General features: G+C 37.7%; 1 protein-coding gene across 11 annotated transcripts in view; it reads right to left on the bottom strand.

Moving 5' to 3' along the window:
- ARAP2 (ArfGAP with RhoGAP domain, ankyrin repeat and PH domain 2) overlaps positions 1-24,437 on the bottom strand; it is a 585,721-nt gene that overhangs the window by 51,064 nt on the left and 510,220 nt on the right. For 7 of the 11 annotated variants that reach the window (XM_086406188.1, XM_086406190.1, XM_086406196.1 and 4 more), the window contains 6 exons: positions 20,227-20,439; positions 15,809-15,914; positions 11,923-12,070; positions 10,384-10,452; positions 7,728-7,802; positions 3,834-3,951 (listed from right to left, as the gene is read on the bottom strand). In XM_086406188.1, coding sequence (XP_086262314.1) covers positions 3,834-3,951; positions 7,728-7,802; positions 10,384-10,452; positions 11,923-12,070; positions 15,809-15,914; positions 20,227-20,439 — 729 coding nt within the window. Of the gene's footprint in view, positions 1-3,833; positions 3,952-7,727; positions 7,803-10,383; positions 10,453-11,922; positions 12,071-15,808; positions 15,915-20,226; positions 20,440-24,437 lie in introns of those variants that run through there. The other 4 variants (XM_086406191.1, XM_086406192.1, XR_015165502.1 and 1 more) reach the window with 2 other exon arrangements.

Here is a 24,437-nt window from a genome sequence, read left to right as displayed (position 1 = left end):
CTCCTAGTCTTTTTATAGTTTCATCAACTTTTCTTTAATTAGAAGGAACCAAAAAAAAAAAACAACACCTGACTCCAGTGTTACCATTTGTGATATACTAATTGGCACATGCAAGTTGATAATTAGTCATTTTCAGGATAAGCATCCCTTCATTTTCCCAGAAGAAATTTAAAAAGAGTGTTTCCAGATATAGTGCAATCTCTATACCAGCTATATATATAATTCCTTCCTATCTTCACCCATTTGGATTATTCCTCTCATTTTGGAGAACAAATGCCCAAAGGCACAGACCTCCAGAACTGAGAGATGGGGCTATCCTTTAACTCAACCCTTGAGAGAAACAAGGGTAGGGAGAGGATGACTACCCCAAATCCATGATTCATTGTTCTGCTGTTGACTTCCTAAAAAATCAACAGCAACAGAAGCATAGAGGAGACCATCAGCTATCTAAGAGCTAAGGAGGCCTTTGAGATCTCCCAGTGGTTGCTCGTCTACAAGCATATTTGTAAACAATGCCACTGTCAACACTGGGCAGCAGGTATCTTTTCAAATCACATTTTTATCTTTTCCAGATATGCACCCATGAGTGGAACTGCGAGATCACACAGTAATTCTATTCTTAGTTTTTTTGAGGAACCTCCACACTGTTTTCCATAGTGCCTATACCAATTTACATAATCAACAGTATATGAAGGTTCTTTTTTTTCTCCACATCCTCACCAACATTTTCTATTTATAGACTTTTTGATGACAGCCATTTTGACAACTGTGAGATGATATATCACTGTGGTTTTGATTTAGCAATACATTTCCCTGATGATTAGTGATGCTGAGCATCTCTTCATGCACTGGTCAGCCATCTGCATGTTTCCTTTGGAAACATGTCTATTCAGATCTTCTGCCCATTTTTAATTGTTTGTGGATTTTTTTTTTTTTTTTTGCTATTGATTTGTAGGGGTTATTTAGATATTTTGGCTATTAACCTCTTAACAGATGTATGATTTGCAAATACTTTCTCCCATTCTGTAGGCAGTCTTTTCATTTTTGTTGATGGTTTTCTTTGCTGTATACAAGCTATGAAGTTTAATTCAGTTCAGTCGCTCAGTCGTGTCCAACTTTTTGTGACCACGTGGACCGCAGCACACCAGATATCCCTGTCCATCAGCAACTCCCGGAGTTTACCCAAACTCATGTCCATTGAGTCGGTGATGCCGTCCAACCATCTCATCCTCTGTCGTGCCCTTCTCCTCCTGCCTTCAATCTTTCCCAGCATCAGGGTCTTTTCAAATGAGTTAGCTCTTCACATCAGGTGGCTGAAGTACTGGAGTTTCAGCTTCAACATCAGTCCTTCCAATGAACACTCAGGACTGATCTCCTTTAGGATGGACTGGTTGGATCTCCTTGAAGTCCAAGGGACTCTCAAGAGTCTTCTCCAACACCACAGTTCAAAAGCATCAATTCTTCAGCACTATTTATTTTTTCTTTTGTTTCTATTGCCTTGGAAGACAGACCCAAAAGATACTGCTACAATTTATGTCAAAGAGTGTTCTGCCTACATTCTAGGAGTGTTAAGGCTTCAGGTCTTACATTTAAGTCTTGAATCCATTTTAAATTTATTTTTGTATACAGTGTAAGAAAATGTTCTAATTTGATTCTTTTACATGTGGCTGTCCAGTTTTTCCAGTACAACTTATTGATGAGACTGTCTTTTCTCTAATAATGAAAAGGTTTTAAATTATTTTAAAATAATATGAACCTATTTGTGATTTACAAAGATAATTTAGGCAGTAGTACTGACAGTTATCTTTTACTCACAAATAAAGCTGGTAACCTACCCACTTCTTGAAATTAAACAACCAAAGTCAAGACTTTAACACTAGTGAACTATACAGTAATACAAAATTATGCTTCACTTATGCAAAAGATTTTAATTGTATGCTGCCGCTAAGTCGCTTCAGTCGTGTCGGACTCCGTGCGACCCCATAGACGGCAGCCCACCAGGCTCCCCTGTCCCTGGGATTTTCCAGGCAAGAACACTGGAGTGGGTTGCCACTGTATTCTCCAATGCATGAAAGTGAAAAGTGAAAGTGAAGTCGCTCAGTCATGTCTGACTCTTAGCGACCCCACAGACTGCAGCCCACCAGGCTCCTCCATCCATGGGACCTTCCAGGCAAGAGTACTGGAGTGGGGTGCCATTGCCTTCTCCGTTTAATTGTATAGCAACTGTTATTAGGCACTGTTGTCAGAGATAAAAACTGTACTAGAGATAGAAACAGAGTCCCTTGTTCCCGCTAAAGAGCTCTCAAGAAAGACAAAAATAAATCCATGTGATAGGCACCATGAAAAACAAACAAACAAAACCGACAAGACAAAGTGTGATGGAACCCTTAGTCTGGGTTTTAAAGGAGGTAAACAAGGGGGCCAGAAGGGGAGGAATAAAGGCGCACTTGGGCAACATCTTCTTGTGTGTTAGTCAAGCACAAGGTATAGAGGTGATTGTCTTCTATGGTGATTGTCTTCTAAAGAAAGCAAAATGAGAAAAGATGGTAAAAAAGATCAGAGCAGCAGCAGAAACCCACTATTTTGGGATAGACAGATGAAGAAGAATTGACAAACGAGATAAAACAATTCCAGCACTAGGAAGAGAATCAAAGCAGCAATGAAAACAGAGTGAATGTGTTTTGAGTAAAAGGGAATGGTTATTAGCAATAAATGCTACACTGAGAAGAAGCAAAGTAAAGCCAGAAGCAATCCACTAGACTTGGCAGGTGGGGGGCTGCTGGAGTCATTGGGCAAAACACCTTTTATGAGAGGCCAGACTGAGCCTGACTATGGGGAAGACAGTGTGAACTGACACCAAAGGACCATTGTCACTGAATCCTGGCAATGAATATTGGAAAGTAGTGTTTTAAAAAAAATTACATTTTTAAAGAATAGTGCATGATAAAAAGAATAAAGGAATAAAAATATCAAGATGGAATAATGAAAGACAAAGTATTTGATAATCCCATTTCATTCTAACACTGATTATAAGATTCTTAGTAATATGCAATGAGGTATTTTTAATGTTCAATTTTAATTTTTGTATTGAGCTTGCAGGTGGCAAGAGATTTTACTTTTGGCAGTTTGACATCTATACTTGAAAGAGTCCCAAGACCTAAGCAGGTATCAACTAGACAGATGGTCAAGATACAAAGACATTCTGCATCTTTTTTTTTTTTCCCTAGAGGTCTTTAAAACCAAATGGTGTCATAAGAATGTTAGGCTTATTATTCTTGGGGTGGTCAACGCATTTTAAAAGCTCTCTTTATTCTTCTGTACCTGAGATTTAAAAAAATGACAAAATATCTGATCCACTCTACTAAAGATAGATGACAAAGTAAAAAATTAAAAAGGAACCTTCTAGGCTTAAAACAAAATTAGTTTTTAAAATAATAATCTTTTAAATCAGTATCCTTGTTAAATAAGCAGCATACAGGAATAACGTGGAATAAGCTGGATGGTGGTGGTGACATTTAGAATATTGTTACAAATCACACTGCCTGTTCTTAAAAATGAAGCCTTATTTCGTGAGGCAGAAACATACACAACTAATATTTTACACTATAAACTTACAGTCAATAAAACAATCTAATTATTTTAATAATAAAATCATAGGAGGGCAACCTCAAGTAGCACCAACATACATCAATTCATGCACTGAAGTAGAAGGGGAGTCATAACAGGATGTGAAACTTTATAAAAACATAAAATGTTAGTAATGATTTTTCAGAAAAATAGTGTTTCTTCACACTCTAAGGAATTTAAAAATCCCTAGCATAAGAACCACTTACCGAGCTCTTCATTTTCTATGACTTCAAATGTGGCCCAGATATCATCTTTTGTTGGAATTATATTTTTTATTGCTAATATGTCATTAGTTAACTCTTCTGCTTCCATCACAGGAGATATCTGCAAGAGAAGCAAAATTTCTTCAGAATATACGTCAAACGCAGAAGTGGCCTTATGCTAGGGCGGTAACACCTGCCCACCATCTACCACCTAATGATACTATAAGTGTCCTCTTAGTACGTTTAACTAGTTTCTCTAAGCATCTAGGGCAAACAGCTTATTCAGATCTTCTCCATAATGCAATACATTTTCATGTATGTATAAAAAGTACCCATATAATCGGGAAGAATTTTTTTGTTTTTAACTCAGTGAACAATTAAATAACTCAAAAAGGGAAGATACCTATTCATACTCAGAAAGACCTTCCACAGATATTGGATCCTATGGCCTTGTAGGCAAAAATCTTTTCACTCAGTTCTATAACCAGCAGTCTAAAATGGCTCATTCAGTTTGGGCTCTAAATTATACACAGTTGACTGCGGTCCACCATGCCAAAAAGCCCCGGGTTTAGTGGTGTGTGGTGTGCCCTGCCATGCCAAGTGACAGATGCTGGGACGCCAGAGTCTGCTTTCAGGCCAAGGGCAGAGTCTGCAGAGTCAGCCTGGGGGTCGGCTCTCCGAGAGTCTCAGAGCCTCGGACCACTGCATAAGTACACCACCTTCTTCAGGGACTTTGGGGGTTTCTCATTTGCTTTCTCCCGGTTTTTGTTTTTACCAGTCTTACAGGCATGCTGGCCAAAAGCAAGTTGGTTTTCTCCAATTAGAATTTAGTTACAATGCTAAAAAATAGAACATGATTTAAGCATGAGAATACTGCAGCTACAACCTTGTTTCCACATTTTCAGTACAAGTATGCACCTATTAAAAATTTCTTAGAAAATGTGCTCATTTCCATTTCTCCTGTCCTTTATTGATCATAAGCATATTGCACATATATAAATAATATAAAACATCTTTCATTAGAGGTAACTCATATAGTCTGTCTTTTGGAGTTCGTGGAATACCTTTGGAATATATTAGGCTTCCCTGGTGGCTCAGATGGTAAAGAATCTGCCTGAAAAGTGGGAGACCTGGGTTCAATTCCTGGGTCAGGAAGATCCCCTGGAGAAGGGAATGGCTACCCACTCCAGTATTCTTGACTGGAGAGAGCCTAGCGTGCTACAGTCCATGGGGTCGCAAAGAGTTGGGACATGACTGAGCGACTAACACTGACTTGGAATATATTAATGATGCAGTGAAGTCCATTATTTGCTGTTTAGAAAAGCTCAGTGTAGTACAACCTTAAAAGGAAAAAAAAATAGCATATGGCAAAAGCAGAGAATTTTAAGGAATAGAAACCTTAGTAGATGAATGACTTCAGTGATGTCACTCATCAGAATGGCTTTACAATTTTTTAAGAAGTATAGCCCTTCCTTACAAAGAAATAAATTACTAAGAAACCAAACTAGTGAAATAGTTGGCAGGGAGTTCCTCAGGTTGACACAGGAATGGAAGATTGGAACTCATTTCCTTGTTCCAGGTGATACCCAAGGCCCCTCTTCAGAACACCTTGAACTCTACAAAACACACTTCGGAATTAATTACTGTAAGTGATACACAAACCGATATAATGAACATCAGACTTGGAATATCATGACTAATGTTGCATCCAGGCCTTAATGTTATTAATTCCCATTTCTACTCGTATGAACGTGAGACATCACTGCTTCACCTACCTCCTTGGGTTGAGGTAATGATTGACTGAAATAAATATAAGAGCTGTGCAAAGTTTTAAGCACTAACTGGATGTTTATTTTTATATAGTTTTTGCTATGTTTTTCAAGAGAATTTAGTTTTTGTAGGTGAAAGTGGACATTCTTTTATATGAATATACTTAAAATACAAATTTTGCTCAATTTTAATAACTTCTGGTATGGCTCTATTAGATAAAATGAACTAGTGAAGAGTTTATGGGTAAGTGGAGTTAAGTCATGTGCTTTGACTATCCCTTTCAGCATAAGTGATAGACATATGCTGAGATATCTCTACTACTTCCTCATGTCCCCTATGATCAACATCACATGTTCAGTGTAACAAACAGATGTGGCCAAGGAGTGCAAGGCAGCTTGTGTTAGTTCCACAGCTGAGTAACCAGTGTCAAAGAATCATATGTAATCATTTGTGTGTGTGCGTGCTTAGTCGCTCAGTTTGTCTAACCCTTTGCAACCCCATGGGCTGTAATCGCCAGGCTCTTCCGTCCATGGGATTGTCCAGGCAACCATACTAGAATGGATTGTCATTGCTTCCTCTAGGGGATCTTCCTGACCCAGGTATCGAATCTGTGTCTTCTGCACTGCAGGTGGATTCTTTACCACTGTGCCAACTGAGAATATCCCCGTATGTAATCATTAAACACATATAAAATAATAATTACAGTATCTTTGACATAACTAAATTCCAGAAATATTTAATGTTAAGACTCTGTTTTATCTTGCACTTTAAAAAAGCTAAGAAGCTAAAACTGAATTTCTACTGTTAGATGGCAGCATTCTATCCTATGCACAAAGAAAGCAGTCTTACTCTCTTAAGGCTGACTAAGTACAGACTATGGTAACATGAAAAGGATCTTTTAAATTCAAAACAAATGGTTAACTAAAGTTACCAAGGAAGAGAAGAGTTATTTCATATTCCAGTACACTGAAATATTGGAAGCTAAAGTCTAGGATCGGCTTTCCTAGTGGCTCAGCAGTAAAGAATCCACCTGCCAATGCAGGAGATGCAGGTTCAATCCCTGGGTTGGGAAGATTCCCTGGAGAATCTTCCCACTCCAGTATTCTTGGCAGGAGAATCTCAAGGACAGAGGAGGCTGGTGGGCCATGGGGTTGCAAAAAGTTGGACACAACTTAGTGACAAAACAACAAAGTCTAGGATACAAGAGTGGGAGATTTATATACTAGTTGTTATTTATTAAGCACTTATGTACCATGTGGCTATGGTTTTTCCAGTAGTCATGTATGGATGTGAGAGTTGGACTATAAAGAAAGCTGAGCACCAAAGAATTGATGCTTTTGAACTGTGGTGTTGGAGAAGACTCTTGAGAGTCCCTTGGACTGCAAGGAGATGCAACCAGTCCATCCTAAAGGAAATCAGTCCTGAATATTCAATGGAAGGACTGATGCTAAAGCTGAAACTCCACTTTGGCCACCTGATGCCAAGAACTGACTCATTTGAAAAGACCCTGATGCTGGGAAAGATTGAAGGTGGGAGAAGAAGGGGATGACAGAGGATGAGATGGTTGGATGGCATTACCGACTCAATGGACATTAGTCTGAGTGAACTCCAGGAGTTGGTGAGGGACAGGGAGGCCTGATGTGCTGCAGTCCATGAGGTCGCAAAGAGTTGGACACGACTTAGCAACTGAACTGAACTGACTATGTACCATGATATCTGCTAAGTGTTTTATAGGCAGGATATTACCAAGTCCTCAAATTAATGCTATTATATAAATTCTGTAATCTTCCCTCATTAGAAAGGTAAGCAGATAGAGACTCAGATGGGAGTATATCTGTTGCCTCATGTCAAGAAGGTAGGAAGACGAGTAGCAGATGTTAGAGCTCAGGCTGTTCTATAGAACCTATAGAACATCCTAACCACAACTAAAAGAACATAGGGTGGTCTCCAAATGACTAAAACATGGGATTCCCAGAGGATATTGGCAGGAAGAGTCAAACTTGTCATGATTTGAATTGGACATATAAAATAAGATAGAAAAAACAATGGAAAATTCAAGATATGTAGACTAATGCTAACACTTACGATTTTCAACAGTATTCTTTACATTCCATATTTGGGACTCACCCGAATTATAATACTGCAGTCAGGTTCCTTTCTTTCTACATATACTTCAATTAACAAATCTCCAGCCTGGGAAACCTAAAAAGGGCAGATGCGAAGACAGCAAATATAAGTATGTTGCAAGGACATACACAATACTTAGGATGGTTCAAAAGTCCTAGTCATATTTCTAAAAATTTTATAATAAATGAAATGGGATCATTCTCCCTGTTCACAACATAATGATACCCATTTTCTGGATACAGTTAAGGATGTGGTATCTACACAAATGATATAATCAGCAAACACAATCACATACCATTTTTCTTGTCTTTGACTCAAAAGTATAGTGTCCTCACATACCCTTAACTAGCTACAGTAGAAACAGAGATGGTAAGGCCAAAGATTGAAATTTGAAGATAAATTAGTCAGAGCTGTATTAAAATTACAAATAGAAAATGTATATTTAGCAACAAAAATTAAAAGTGAAGTGACAGAATATAAGAAGATAATAAAGTTTTTACTTAAATTACCTTTAGCCAAACATCAAGTGCTAGGTTATTTGGGTCCCTACTACCCCTAAGACTCACTATGTGAAGAAAACACAAGGCAGGCAACACAAAGCGTAAGATGTCACTATGTAGATTGACACAATAATGTGAAGAAGATTAACAAAGAACCAAACAAATCTACGAAAAATATTTTGAGTTGCTTTTTTCAGAAACTCCCTTAAGTAATCACTCAGAAGTCACATCCATCACTCATTTTTAGAAAAAGATCATAATGGAGAAATGATCATTTCAAAGTTAAATTTGCCTCAGAATAAAACCTGCGGAGTAAATTTATGGGGCAAACATTAAAAATGTACTTTGAAGAGCTGTTCATAGTTATTCTGACACTACAGGCTTAGCAAAGCTTATTTCCAATTTTTCTTCCCTATGTTTAGAGCTACATAAAAATGCTAGGGAAGAAAAGATACAGTTGACATTTTTCCTTTCCCCTGTGTTTGTATAAACAACTCTCCAGGAAGGACACATTTTAAAAATTAAAAAAGCAAACACAAAGAATTCATAGAGTGTAGCCAAAAACAAGAATAGCTCAGAAAATCAAACAGGGATAAGACTTAGAGTCTGTCAGAAAACTACTTCAGACAAGTTTTGAATGGACTGGAGAAAAACTCCAGCAAAACAACAGATTTTTTCCAAACTGTTCTACTTTTCTTCCGAATAGCTTTATTTTATAGACAATTCTTTTCTTATTTTAGCAATACTTACTTCTACTTAATTAGAAAGTGTTCAAGACTCATTTCTTTATTGTACTATGAATACAAATGATAAAACTGCAGAATGGTACTCATACTTTATCCAATAACAACACAGATAGTGCTGCCAAAGATTACCCTTAGGCACGCACAGTCTTTTGTTTCATATCTGAAACTCTCTCCAAAAAGCAAGAATCCAAGAGAACCAACTGCTAATGAGCCACATTTTTTTAGTGTTACTGCCACTCCTCTGGAGGCTGCATTAATTACTTTGGGTCAAAATGGAGGAAACAATTTCTTACGGAATTAATGTCACAGTAGTGGGCTTTCCTGGTGGCTCAGATGGTAAAGAATCTGCCTGCAGTGTGGGAGACCTGGATTCGATCCCTGGGTCGGGAATAATCTCTGGAGGAGGGAATGACTACCCACTTCAGTATTCTTGCCTGGAGGATTCCATGGCCAGTGGAGCCTGGCAGGCTATAGTCCATGGGTTCACAAAGAGTCAGACATGACTGAGTGACTAACACTTTCACTTTTCACTGGTACTAGGGGATCTATGCATTTGAATGAAAGCCTTTCCTCATTTCCCTCATATGGAATGATAGCTCTGACAACTTCTCTAAATTAGTTGTGTGTATACCAGGGTTGGATTAATAAGAAAGCATTCACCTGATATTCTGAGTGTACCTACAAAGAGACTTTATTTGACCATTTGTCTTATCTACACTGGTACCCTGAATCCACTATAATTGCTAGTTATTCGAAGACAAAGCCAGCCTCAAAAAAGTCCAGTGAATATTCATCAAACAAGGAAAGGTACCCTGGAAAAGCAGTAGCGCAACCTGAACACACAAATTCAATATGATGCACCCGAGGAAAGTTAGGAAGATCTAGAAAAGTCAACTTAAGAAATAAATTAACATGTTATGAAGTGCACAATAGAAACAGTCCCACTAGTGCAATCATCCAAGAGTATGCAAAGCAAAAGCATATAAGAAATAACTTATAATTTCAAAAGCATAATAGAAAGAATCATTAGGGAGTCTGAATTTTCTGTTTATTTTAGTATTTATTTTGACTTTAAATGCTTCCTTTGAAATCCACTAGTATTTTCAATAGTGCTTCATAAATGAAAACTGATTTCAGAAAGGACATTGTGATAAGATTGGAACTGACTTTTCCATCTATGTTTTGAAAACATTACATTAGCATACTTTGGCATTTTGTATGTGTCATGCTACAGAATTTCACAACTGTTTTATCTAGGTTTTGTTTTTTGTTTTTTTTTCCATTAGTTTTACTTTGCTTCAAACAGGAATTTGAAAATAAACACAACAAATGTTTACTTACAATGAAAGTTTTTGTTTTGTTTTTTGTTTTTAATTTTTTCAAATTGGAGATCTAACTATTACTACTCACTTGAGTGTCTTTCCACTTGGTAATAAAGCTATTCTCTATGTCCATTTGTTTGACTTGGTCTTCTTTAACCTGTTTAAAATATAATTTGGGACATTCTAATAAAATACAAGGAGTGATGGTACTCATCCTCACATAACTTTCTTCAGGAATTTAAAGACTGACATGTTAAAAATAAATGAGAATGGCCATCTTCATCAGCGGGGGCCCACACAGCTAGGGCAGCCAACAAGATAGAGGCTCATAAAGTTCAGAATATCTTATGATGATACCACTTTAGGCTACACATTCCATCAGTGACATCCTCTTTGCTGAAGTGTATTAATAAGCAAAGTGGCTGATGAAGGGTTCAACAGAGTTTATGTACATTGAGAGTAAAGACTTCTTTTATCAGAAATGTTCATTAAGGGCTTATGAAGTTTCCACCATTTGGTTAAAGTTGGACTTAACAAAACTACGTAGATAAACATTTTTACTACTATAACAGTACAAAAACAGAAAATCAAGAGAGCATGCAAAGCCACACATTTTTTTTCCCAAAGTCTTTCATTTCTCAGCATCAGAACTATTGTGAAGACATTGCTATTGATCAAAAACAGTGGACACATAAAGGAAGAGATAAAAAGGAGATCAAGGAGCAAAGAGAATTCAACAATTGTTCATTCCTACATAAATTAAGATATGAAATTTGTTATTTTATTAAAATATACTTTCTTTTCCTTTTTTAAGCAATCTTGTGATGAGTTATTATAAGAATGTATGAACTATAAAAGTTAACTTATTACATTAACCTATTTGATCATCTGGTAAAGACACAATTCTGGAAAACAAGGGGTCTTGTACAAGACTACTTAACAGAATGCCCGGAAAGGTTTAATGACAACATTGAGATGGCAGAAACAGTCAAGCAGTGGAAATGGACCTTTGACCCAGGTCCCCTACATCCCCCCACCATATTCAAATCCTAGGCTTATTTCCTCTGTTTTTACTCCTTTGAAATAAAAAAAATTATCCCTATTCTAAGAGTTTTCTGATAAAACATGAAAATATGAACTTCATAAAATAGCAAATTGAAAAGTCAAATAATTAGAATAGAGATGACTTAATAAAAACCACAGAATATTACTTCAGAATTTTTTTCCAATTCATGCACAACTAAAAAAAAAAACTCTAAAATGCTTTCAACTACAAAATTTATCAGCCTGATGTAATTTACTGAATTTGTGAATTTCATAATTTCACACCTCTAAGTAGACATACTTAATGCATACACATACTGAGAAAAAAACATAAAAACACTATAAATAGAAATATTCTGTGCAACAGATACCAGATGGTAAAAAAGCTTTAAAAGCAGCCAAATTTAAATGAATGGCTATAGCTTAAAATGCTAGTTATATCTGAAAAGTGAAGGATCATGTACCTATCTTTATATTTAAATATTCCTAAAGACATGAATAAAGACATCCTAAAATACATATTTTTGTTTGCAAACAATAACATCAAAACTATTTTAACAAGGGCAGGATATAAAATATTTACCTCAAAAATTTCAACATAATTATTAATTAAGTCCTCGATTACATTCACTTCTTCACTAGTTTGTCCCTTAGTTTGAAAGAAACAGGAGGAAAAAACCAAGGCCAAATTGTGGGCACTCATGTGATTGATTTCTGAGCATTTCTGAACCCTGTTAGAGAAAAGCAGTACTTGTTACAACGTATTTCTATGTGAAAATTTCATAAAACTTATGTCTTCATGTTCATTTATCCTCTTTTATTTTTTAAACACAAACATATTGAAAGTCACTGATACTAAAGGTGGAGCGGTGATTTAAAGAAAAATACACAGTTCTTTCTTCCAAGTATCCTTCAGGTTTAAGAACATTAGAAAAGACTACTGTCAAAGATATTACTAGGAGTTACAAAGCAGTACTTGCTCATCGCTTTAGAAGAAGGCCCCCCCCTCCCCAATATCCAGACAGTTCTACAGATGGGACAACCTGTAGCTAAGGCATAAAGGTGTGCTTGCAGAAAGGTGTCAAATGACTTGTAGGATGGAAGCATAAATAAAAGAGGGACAGAGGGCAGTAGGTAAGCAGGAAATAAGGCAAGAATGGCAAATTGGGAGATAAAGTAAAGAGTTCCAAACTCAAAGTTCAGGGCAAGTGTTGAATTTCCCAGCACATCCTTATCAGGTGAGAAAATGGTCGAAAGTGTTTGAATGGTTATTCAAAATAAGACACCTCTCAGAAAGCAATCACTTTTTACAATGAACAGACATGAAGAGAGTCAATTCTCCCAATCAGTAGGCTACAACACCAGTTTTACAAAGAACTTTCAAGTATTCACGAATGTTTAAGTCCAAAGTAATTAAGAAAAAAACCATAGCCATCACCCCAATAAAAGGAAATTTACAATGATAAAAATGCAGAACTCTAACTGATGCCCATGGAAATATCAGTTAATTCTATCACTGACTGTAGACATACTGCTGTTAAGTAGCTTCAGTCATGTCCGACTCTGTGCGACCCCATAGATGGCAGCCCACAAGGCTTCCCCGTCCCTGGGATTCTCCAGGCAAGAACATTGGAGTGGGTTGCCATTTCCTTCTCCAATGCATGAAAGTGAAAAGTGAAAGTGAAGTCACTCAGTAGTGTCCGACTCTTAATGACCCCATGGACTGCAGCCCACCAGGCTCCTCAGTCCATGGGATTTTCTAGGCCAATAGTACTGGAGTGGGGTGCCATTGCCTTCTCCAGACTGTAGACATAACAGCTGCTCAATTGCCTGTCTAATTACATTTGTGAATTTCTAAAATACATGCTAAAAAAGGGAGATCAACTCTATCTAAGGAATAAAGCAAGACTAGGTAGGTACACCTAACTATAAAGAGCGAAGATTCTAGTAGGTACAAGGAAAATAAGGAAATATGACAGCAATATATATGATAGTGTAAGAAACAATGAAATACCAAATTGCATAGGGGAGACAGAGCAAGCTTGATCATCATGTATGATTTATAAGATGCAAAAGGCATTGCAAGTTAATAGAGGAGGATGTCGTAATTGTGGGCATCCCTCTCAAAACCACTCTGTACTTTTTTTTCATCACACTAGACTGTAAATATTTGGAAATTCTATCTCCAAGTCTGCCTCTGTTACTATTAGAATCTAAACATCTCACAGAGACTTTGTGTTGATCATACTGTGGTGGTGGCAGTTTAGTCTTAAGTTGTATCCAACTCTTTGTGACCCCATGGACTGTAGCCTGCCAGGCTCCTCTGTCATGAGTTTTCCTAGGTGAGGATACTGGAGTGGGCTGAGGAGTGTGTTGCCATTTCCTTCTGCAGGGGATCTTCCTGACCTGGGGATCGAACATGCCTCTCCTGCTTGGCAGATGGATTCTTTACCACTGAGCCACTAGGAAAGCCCCTAATCACACTGCAGTGTGTAACACAAATATATATAGTGAAGGGAATTAAGTCAATATTAGTCATGGAGGAAGTGATCTGTTATCTAGGACACGGATAGAAGTAAATGCTAAATCAATCTGACTTTATCCACACTGACCTCTCAAACTTTGACGACACTATCAAATATTCTCATCTCTCCTGAGCATTCTCCTCTAACACTTATCACCTCTTCAGTTTCTGTAACTGCCTGAATTACTGGCATAAATATGCCCACTATGTATTTTCCTTTTCTTCTTTTACTTCCCTGCTCCCACACTAGTATCTGCAAGTGTCCCATATTCAGCCAGTTTACTCTCTTCCCACTCAGGTTTTCACATCAGAAGTCCACAAAAATTGTGTCTTAAGTAGGTTTCTCTGCCTCTGTTCTAACCTTTTCCAATCAATCCCAGGACATGGGTTATCATCCTAAAACAGATTGGATCAGTCATTCCTTATCACATAAAGGAATGAAATCCAAATGTTTTTGCACGATGAACAGAGCCTTTCACAGCCTGATGCCAGCCAGCTATAAACCATCTCATCTTCTAGCACACATGTTTCCTGAAAATATCCCTCACTCATGTCTTGTACTTAATTTTCTGTCATGCCCAGTTCATTTATCCTTTTAGATCTGAACCATCACCTGGATCTCAACACACAATGATGTATCACTCGATCTTTCCTCTTTAATTTCATGTCGTATGCTAAAATTCTCTGTTTTAAAATCTGTGCTGACATTCCTAAAATGTATAAAATGCCCTGCAGCATCCCTGTAAGTCCCCATCCCCACTGTGATGTCTCAGGGTTCCTTGGTGCTATTTGAAAACTGCAGTCTTAAGACTATTTTTGTTATTCATGTACTATTAGCAATCATTTCTGTTCGCATGGACTCTTAGTGGGCATTGTATATAGTAGGAACGAAAATAAATATTAGTTAAACAAAGGATAGGAAGCAGCTCATTATCTGAAATTCAAGTGTGAATAAAGAAGTTTAAGAATTATATGTAACTCAATGTTTAAAATATTAACTGATCATTGTAGCAGCAGGTGACATATTGAAATTTGTGAAGAAAAGAATCTGTCCCAGTGTCTCTTAGGCATAGAGATAGGACTGTACAGTATATCAACTATATTTGTATGACACAATAAGAAAATCAGATGCATAGTAATGGAGTTTACATGCATGAGAAGTAATGATTGGAAAAGAAAGATAAAGAAAAAGACAAATTGTGGAGATTTAGGAATCTAAACTTCAACTAAGGTATTTTTAGTAGAATTCAGCTTTATAGAAATTTATTCAAGGGAATATTGCATCCATGCAAGAAGCTGCCAACAATATATTCCTTAAGCAGTATTTACACTGATTTAAGTTTCAGTAATGATTCTTGCTCATAGCAAAATAAACTGTTGACTTAAAATGTTATTCCCAAACACCCTGATTTTTCAGATGTCATTTCTCAAGCTACCATTTTATTCCTCCTAGCCTTCCAAATGCAGGGGACCACATGCCTTGACATAGAAAATGGGTTTGACTTTTGAAATTTTCCTTATCTAATCAATAGTCTGACATCAAAATGTTTAAAATTCCTGTTTAAGTACTGGATGTATTTGAGAAGGTGATATACGATTATTTCTAATCCATGTAAGAAATTTTCCAGGGCTATTTATTTGAAATGTATCTTAATTGCATTAAGAGACACCAAACTGATAGTTTATGGGAATTCCATTTTGAAACCATTCTTAAGATATGGTGAAAGGCATCATTGACTCGATGGACGTGAGTCTGAGTGAACTCTGGGAGTTGGTGATGGACAGGGAGGCCTGGCGTGCTGCGATTCATGGGGTCACGAAGAGTCGGACACAACTGAGTGACTGAACTGAACTGAACTGAACCACAGTACTTTAAATTAAAAAAAATAATGACTTACTGAGTGTCATATTTGAAATATCTAGAAAAGTTCATGAATCCACCCACCTGTAAAGGTGTTCAATTATAGCTGCCAATGTTGCTCGGTTCACCCCAGGAAGAGTACGTATAAATGCTCCATACTTCTTAATTCTTTCCTTGTCATCTTGGGTATCTAAAGGTTAAACACACACACATGAAACTTTAGGTCTAACTAATCATCTGTATTACCAATTTGCCTTTTATCAGTATTTTAAAACAATATTCACAACTGTATTTCACTGATACAATCAAGTTTCAAAACAGAAAACACTCAAACGTCTCTAATTCTGGAAAAGTATTTGATATTTACACAAACATTCCACAGCTATATGTCACAGCTCTTATATTTTGTAATTAAAAATAAACCACTTTTAAAACCCAGGTCTGTATTTTATCTTCAATGCTACATTCTACTGAACTTGAACTAAAAGGACTATTTTCAAGTAGTAACAAATTAGCCTACAAATTGAAGAGATGAGCCAAAAGTATTTTAACTATAGCTATGGAAAGATCTCACTATTTGTTATTAGAAAATGACATGTCTGATCATTTTTCCCTGTTAGCATCATAAAAATCTTCCCTAAACTTTGAACCATCCCAGAACTATGAACTGTACATTAACCACACTGCTGCTGCTACTGCTAAGTCGCTTCAGTCGTGTCCAACTCTGTGCGACCCCATAGACGGCAGCCCACCAGGCTCCCCCGTTCCTGGGATTCTCCAGGCAAGAACACTGGAGTGGGTTGCCATTTCCTTCTCCAATGCATGAAAGTGAAAAGTGAAAGTGAAGTCGCTGAGTCCTGTCCGACTCTAAGGACCCCATGGACTGCAGCCTACCAGGCTCCTCCATCCATGGAGTGTCCAGGCAAGAGTACTGGAGTGGGTTGCCATTGCCTTCTCCACATTAACCGCACAGATCCATGCAAAAGTCCTTTCACCAGCCCTGGAAACTTCAGTTCTTTGTAGAAGGTTAGGGGGGCAGTGGAATAAGTCATAAGGCCCTGGTAACAGTGACACAGACTGAGAGGAGGATAGATAGATCCTTTGCTTTTGTCATGATTAGAACTTATTCATGAAGAGCAGGACAAGAAGGAACTACTCTCCTCCACTCTCCTAACCCTAAGAAGTCAAATACTTAAAAGCAACTGTACAGGAACCTCCAAAGTTCTAGTCTGGAGGTTGTATAGTGGTGGTCTGGTCTAACCTTTTCTTTCACAGGGGAAATAAGAGACCTCTCTTCAAATAAATAGCTTGTGCTGACTCTAACTCAAGGGGATTGCACTTATATTCCCTCTCCATTCCCAACTACCTTTGGAAACAGGGCTTTTTCATTTTCTGCTTAGCCCTACACATTCCATTCACAGAAAGCCAGTGGCACATTAATGATTCTTTGAAAGTACACGGTCACTTGTAAAGGGCATTCGGATCCCTGGGGAGGTAAGAAATTCTGTGACACATTTTTGAAGTATGCTCCTATTTAAAACAGGAACTGATAGCTCCTTTGTACTGATTTCACCTGCACACTAGATCTATAAAAGTAAACATGGTCATATTGACTTAACTATGCTGATGGATGACTGTCTAAAAGCAAGAGCGGGAGACCCCCAGTAACATTCAAAGACTATACTAGAAGTGAATTAAGAATTAGCTATCATTCTTGGTATAACCCAAATGTTTCCCCTCATGTCTTCCAGTTTCTAACTGTAGAGGTAATTGTATTTATTCAATTAAATGTAATTAATACTATGCTAAGTCGCTTCAGTTGTGTCCGACTCTGTGCGACCCCTTAGACGGCAGCCCAGCAGGCTCCTCCATCCATGGGATTTTCCAGGCAGGAGTACTGGAGTGGGGTGCCATTGCCTTCTCCAAATTAATACTATACTACTATGCTTATAACTCGGAGAAGGCAATGGCACCCATTCCAGTACTCTTGCCTGGAAAATCCCATGGACAGAGGAGCCTGGTAGGCTGCAGTCCATGAGGTCACTAGGAGTCAGACACAACCGAGCGACTTAACTTTGACTTTTCACTTTCATGCATTAGAAAAGGAAATCGCAACCCACTCCAGTGTTCTTGCCTGGAGAATCCCAGGGACGGGGGAACCTGCTGGGCTGCCGTCTAAGGGGTCGCACATAGTTGGACACGACTGAAGCAATTTAGCAGCAGCAGCAGCAGCAGCATGCTTATAACAAGCACATGCTAGTATAGCCTATTTTCACAAATCTTATAAGAATAAAATAGATGATATTTTCAAAATGAAGTTTGAGTAACTGGGAAAGGAAATGAAGATAGATTTTAGGTCATACAGAAAATACAACAATTCAACCAGTGACAGCCTTCAGACAATTTAATTAGCATTCTTAGAAGAAGAGGTCATGTATATCATATAAACAGATACTATGCAACTGTAGGACATTCCTCGCCTTGGGCGCACAGGACCCAAGAGAGCCCTCCAATGAGGTCATCCAGTGAGTTCTGGTTTACTTTTGTCAGATCCAACAAAGGGTACTTTCTGACAGGTCAGGGTGAGCTACAAGGATCTGAAAGTAAAGAACTTTGAACACTAGTGCAATGGCACCCCACTCCAGTACTCTTGCCTGCAGAATCCCAGGGACGGGGTAGCCTGGTGGGCTGCCATCTATGGGGTCGCACAGAGTCAGACACGACTGAAGTGACTTAGCAGCAGACTTAGCAGCAGTCGAAGCCTTGTCAAAGTAATTTCTCAGGGATTCACATCCAAATGGAAGATGAACACATTCCTCTCTGACACATGCTATTTCTCAACTACTTTCTCCTGTAGTTTAACAATGAAGACCTCTTTATCATTAAACTTGACAACTTCACCAAAAGCATATTTGTCATAGATTTTTGATGACTGATTTTACAATAAAGGCAAATTGTGTCTTTATAAAATACAGGTACTATAAATAATTTCATGGTTATGAATTACAATAAAATCTTAAAACAAAAATGAGGGTGGCAGGGCAATTGTGCTTAAAAAGATGTATTACCTAATTCTATATTCCAGAAAATTATACATTCAACTCTTCTTGTGAATAGAATTAAAACTATTGATTTGAAAAACATAGGAAACAAGAAAAAGACTTCTGAATTAAGTAGTTACATTGTGAAAAGTTTTATTTTAATAACAATACTACTCTCTTCTTGCTGAGACAAAAAAGGTCAATCTTGGGATTATTTTTCAACTACAGATGTTTTGTGGCATTTCAAAATTAATCCCTTCAAATATCATATTTATGTTTTAAATTAAACAAATACTTTCAATGGAAGAAACTTTTCTCAACAGAAAAACATCATATAGTCAATTCAAAGGTCATTTTCCAAAAAAATTCTCAAAATAGGTCAAATGTACAAGAGAGAACTATATTAGTAAATTATGGTATAATTCAATGATACATTTTAAAAATTGGGGGAAAATGAAGATTCAAAATCATCACTTTGAAATTACTGATATATGGGGAATATTTTAGTTTATTAATAAAAGTTATATATAAATCATAGGTGTGGGACAAAGATTATGAAATAATGTGAAAAATGAAAATAGCTCTATTAGAAATCTGAGATTAAAGGCAAAGTTTACATTTTAAAATATGTATTATCATGTTTCTAAAAAAGGAGTTATTTTGAATTAACGGAGGTAAATATAGGTTTTACTGAAATCAGTTTGATCCATTATGTGATTTAATAGGGCTTCCCAGGTGGTGCTAGTAGTAAAGAACCCACCTGCCAATGCAGGAGACATAACAGATATGGGTTTGATCCCTGGGTTGGGAAGATCTCCTGGAGGAGTGCGTGGCAACCCACTCCAGTATTCTTGCCTGGAGAATCCCCATGGACAGAGGAGCCTGGTGGGCTACAGTCCATAGGGTCACAAAAAGTCTGACACAACTGAAGTGATTTAATACACACGCAGCTGATTTAATAAACTTTTTCTAAGATCATTTCTTAAATAAGTTCTCTTAGAGTGTAGCAAAGATATTTTACTTCATTAGACAGTATCTGAAAAAAATAATGAAGACTAAAAAGGTCTTTTGTCATATAACTCTAAAGAGGCAGAATGAATGAAAAAGGAAAGTCAAAGAGCTATATGTTAAAACTATGTAAAACCAATGTTGTAATACACCTTTCATTTTAATCTTAATGAGAAATTAATAGCCTACATGGACTTGACTATTAACGCTTCCAAAGTTAAGGCAAAGTAAGCACTAAGAAATCTACCAAAAACTAAATATTATCATAAAAGACTTTAGCAATTACCACTACAAATTTCTTTTGAGGTACATAAAACAGCTATTTTACAATTTCTGTTCTAAGCCATTATGTACACTGTTCCTTTCATTTAAATGTTCAGATTATCAGAGGTGATTTTAAAAATCTACTATCAAGTGAGAAGGCAAGCCTTTATTCTGTAATTTATGTATTACCTAAGGCAGAGATCCAATACGGGTAGAGCTCCTTAGTGAGAAGTGCATCATCAATGTCAGAGAGAAAACTCTTCAATACACCTGTCACATCTTCAAGTTGATGTTTTCCAGCCCTCAATTTAAAGCTTCTTGCATCCTTTTTGAAACTCTCCAGGAGTTCACTTACATGTAATGGATCACCATTCTTTTGATAGATATTTTTGTATCCTAAACCTTTGTTAAAAAAAAAAAAAAAAAAAGATTATATGAAAAAAGTCTCAGGTCAAAATCCATTTTACTATCTCAGAAAAAGAACTAATTTCTGTGTTCGGATGATGTACAAGACAAAATCATCATCTAAGAGTTTATATAAACATGCATGAGAGTAGAAAGCTCCCCTCCTTGCAAATTTTATAATGTAAAATGCAAACCTGATGAACAAACTATTCCATCCTCAGCTTTTAGTAGGCCCTAGGCCAGTCCTTCCGGAGAAGGCAATGGCACCCCACTCCAGTACTCTTGCCTGGAAAATCCATGTACGGAGGAGCCTGGTAGGCTGCAGTCCATGGGGTCGCTAAGAGTTGGACACGACTGAGCGACTTCACTTTCACTTTTTACTTTCATGCATTGGAGAAGGAAATGGCAACCCACTCCAGTGTTCTTGCCTGGAGAATCCCAGAGACGGGGGAACCTAACGGGGTCCCACAGAGTCGAACATGACTGAAGTGACTTAGCAGTAGCAGCAGCAGCAGGCCAGTCCTTCATAGCATCTTTCTCAAATGTTCTTTTACTGTAAGTGCCCTTTGCTTAGTCTCTCAGAGTACAGATTTGCCTTCAGTTTCACTGACAAAAGTAAGACTCTCTAGTATAAATTTTCTTAAGTCTCTACATTCATAATGTGCATATTTAATTCTGTCTGTTCCACAACTTCTTCTAGATGGAAGAGCTGGGTCATAACTTTTCAGAATTACATACTGATCAAGTTTCCCACTTAAAATAAGAGTAGCAGTGGTTAACTGAAGGAAGAGTGGTGGTGGTGTGATGATGATGATAGCCAAACAAATATTTTTTAATACTTTTTTGCCCCCTCCCTTCAGGCCTCTTGTTTTTCTTTCTTCCAAAACTAATCTGAGTTTTCTGTATTTATTCTTTCTACCATCTTGCATCCCCGTTGAGCCTTTAACCACTTACTGTTGCTTCAGGCCTAATTCCCACTCTGTTGGGACCATCTTCCTCAAGAATATGCTTTCTAGATGCTTTTCAATTTTTATGTAATAGGATCCCCTTGCAGTGTCTAATACTCCAGTGAATCCTGGTTAAAATTCTGTTAATCTCAAGGTTTTCACAATGTTATGATCTCATCTCTTTTGGCCCCTTCCTCTATGACTCCTCTTCTAGTCTTCTATTTATTCTGCTATCCAATATTTACTGATGATTCCAGGAAACTGTCCTCAATTCTCTTCTCTGATCCCCTACAAAATTCTCTAGATGAACCCATCCATTTTCATCATTTCAACTAAGACATGTATATTTCTACTCAGCTTTTAATTTTGAAAATTTCAAATGCACATGTGCATTACATATCTAAATCTATATATAAATACAGGGCTTCCCAAATACAAGCCACATAGACTATACTTATACATATGAACAAATTAATTTTCCTGCCCCATTCACTACTTCACCTCCCAATCCCAACATGCCTTTTATCTTGTTCCTATACCTCCAGGAGGTATAGGAGAAGGGGATGACAGAGGATGAGATAGTTGGATGGCATCACCAACTCGATGGACATGAGTTTGGGTAAATTCCAGGAGTTGGTGATGGACAGGGAGGCCTGGTGTGCTGCAGTCCGTGGGGTCACAAAGAGAGGGACACAACTGAGCGACTGAACTGAACTTACACACCAAGTAGGACACACTGGTCAAAAACATTGCACTTATAGATTCATATTTGACATTTACTCTATAATTTGTGGAGAAGGCAGTGGCACCCCACTCCAGTAGTCTTGCCTGGGGAATCCCATGAACGGAGGAGCCTGGTAGGCTGCAGTCCATGGGGTCTCGAAGAATCAGACACGACTGAGCGACTTCACTTTCACTTTTCACTTTCATGCATTGGAGAAGGAAATGGCAACCCACTCCAGTGTTCTTGCCTGGAGAATCCCAGGGACGGGGGAGCCTGGTGGGCTGCCATCTATGGGGTCGCACAGAGTCGGACACGACTGAAGTGACTTAGCAGTAGCATACCTCCATATGTGGCATTGCCTTCTCCCCAGTCATTTATAAGCTAGAACTTCTCTTTCTCACACATCACATCAAAAGAATCAATAAAAATTTCAAGAAAACTGTCACATATATTTTTCATTATGACTTGTCTCACAAAACTGTCCCCTTGCTCCATCACCTGCACTATTATAATTTCAGGCACCCAATTCCTCAGTATGTTATTGCCCCTCTCTGTCCCTATTTCTACTGAGCCCTCCAGTCTGTCTTGAAAATGATAATAGAATGATCTGAGATACAAGTCTGCTGGTGTTACCAAAATGCTTAAAAATATGGATATAGCCCCCCTTCCACTGACTAGAGGGCAAACTTTTGGGAAGATTGAAGGCAGGAGGAGAAGGGGACAACAAAGGATGAGATGGTTGGATGGCACCTCCAACTCAATGGACATGAGTTTGAGAAAGCTCTGGGAGACGGTGAAGGACAGGGAAGCCTGGTGTGCTGCAATCCATGGGATCACAAAGAGTTGGACATGACTGAGCAACTGAACAAAACAGAGGGCAAGTTTAGGGATTTTATTATGATACATAAGACCATGAGCTTCCTGGGTGGTGTTAGTGGTAAAGAACTGGCCTGCCAATGAAGGAGACATAAGAGATATGGGTTCGATCCCTGGATTGGGATGATCCCCTGGAGGAGGGCATAGCAACCCACTGCACTATCCTTGCCTGTAGAATCCCATGGACTGAGGAGCCTGGTGGGCTATTGTCCATAGGGTCGCAAAGAGTTGGAAACAACTGAAATGACTTAGCATGCATGCATTCATATAAGACCCTATATGAATGTCCTAACTAGTTCTCCAGCTTCTTTTATTTTCCGCTCTTCTTACACTAAGTTCTAACCACATGTAGCTACCCAAAGTTCCCTGACTAGACAACTTCCTTCATGACTCCACACCTGACACACACAGTTTCCTCTGCCTGGAATCCCTCCTCCTCCCTTCTCCTAATGAGCTCCCATTCTCTCTTAAAACACATGGCAGGTTCCATGCTCCAGCCATGAAACCCTCCATGACCACTTCTACACTAAGTGAATTTCAGCTCTAAGCCATGGACACCTGGACCACGCCCTGAACCCCACTGCCACAGAATTTCATACACTTGAGATATAAATGCCCACTTATTCTGATCCACAATCTATAAATTCCTAGAAGGCAAAGATTATGTCTTATTTTCTGTATACAGTAGTTACACAGTACCTCAAAGAACTCAGTCGATAGTCAGTAAATGACCACAATAGAAGAACAAGCAAGTTCTACCAAAAAACTGATTAAGTTTCTGAGATATGTTCCTAGTTGAGTGAATTTCTAACAACTGGTACAAGGTAACTCAATGTGAATCTGAATGCAATTTTGTTTACAAAAAATTAAATATATCCCCCCAAGAACTAACTGCTGTAACTCATTAAAACAATTAAAACTCTTTAGAATTATACATGAATTTTGTCAGGTTCAGATTTTGACACCATGAGCACAAAAATTAGGCTTTTAGATTTTATACCAAAGATTAGGAAATTCGAAATAATTATGATCATATAGGCCCTCTGCATCCTATAATCACTGGGCATTTTCTAAGTTCATATCAAATCTTCCCTTCTATCCATGCTGGTAATATTGAGGTTTTCACGTGTTTTGCTCATTAAAAAAACAAAAAGCCGGAAAAAACATTAAGAGTCTTTTATTGGCTTTATTACTTTAATATGGAAGCTAATGTACCTTATGCTAGAGCTACAAGGTAATTATAATATATGAAATTTAGTTGAAAACAATCTAATGCTTAATGATTTTAAATGCAAATAAACACCACAAAGAAACTTCTGATTTCCCTAGAGAAACATTAAATTGGATACACTGGGAGCAAGTCAAGCTATTTTAATCATTTGTCAGCTTAAGAAAGACCTTATACCATTATGAAACTAACATGATGTGAAAATTCCCAATGAGGTTAT

Source organism: Bos grunniens, chromosome 6, assembly GCF_055505025.1.
Source record: "Bos grunniens cultivar Pamir isolate PY7600 chromosome 6, Bosgru_T2T1.0, whole genome shotgun sequence".
NCBI classification, from domain to species: Eukaryota; Metazoa; Chordata; class Mammalia; order Artiodactyla; family Bovidae; genus Bos; species Bos grunniens.
The sequence above is the reverse complement of the archived record's forward strand: the minus strand, read 5'-3'. Positions and strand labels throughout refer to the sequence as shown.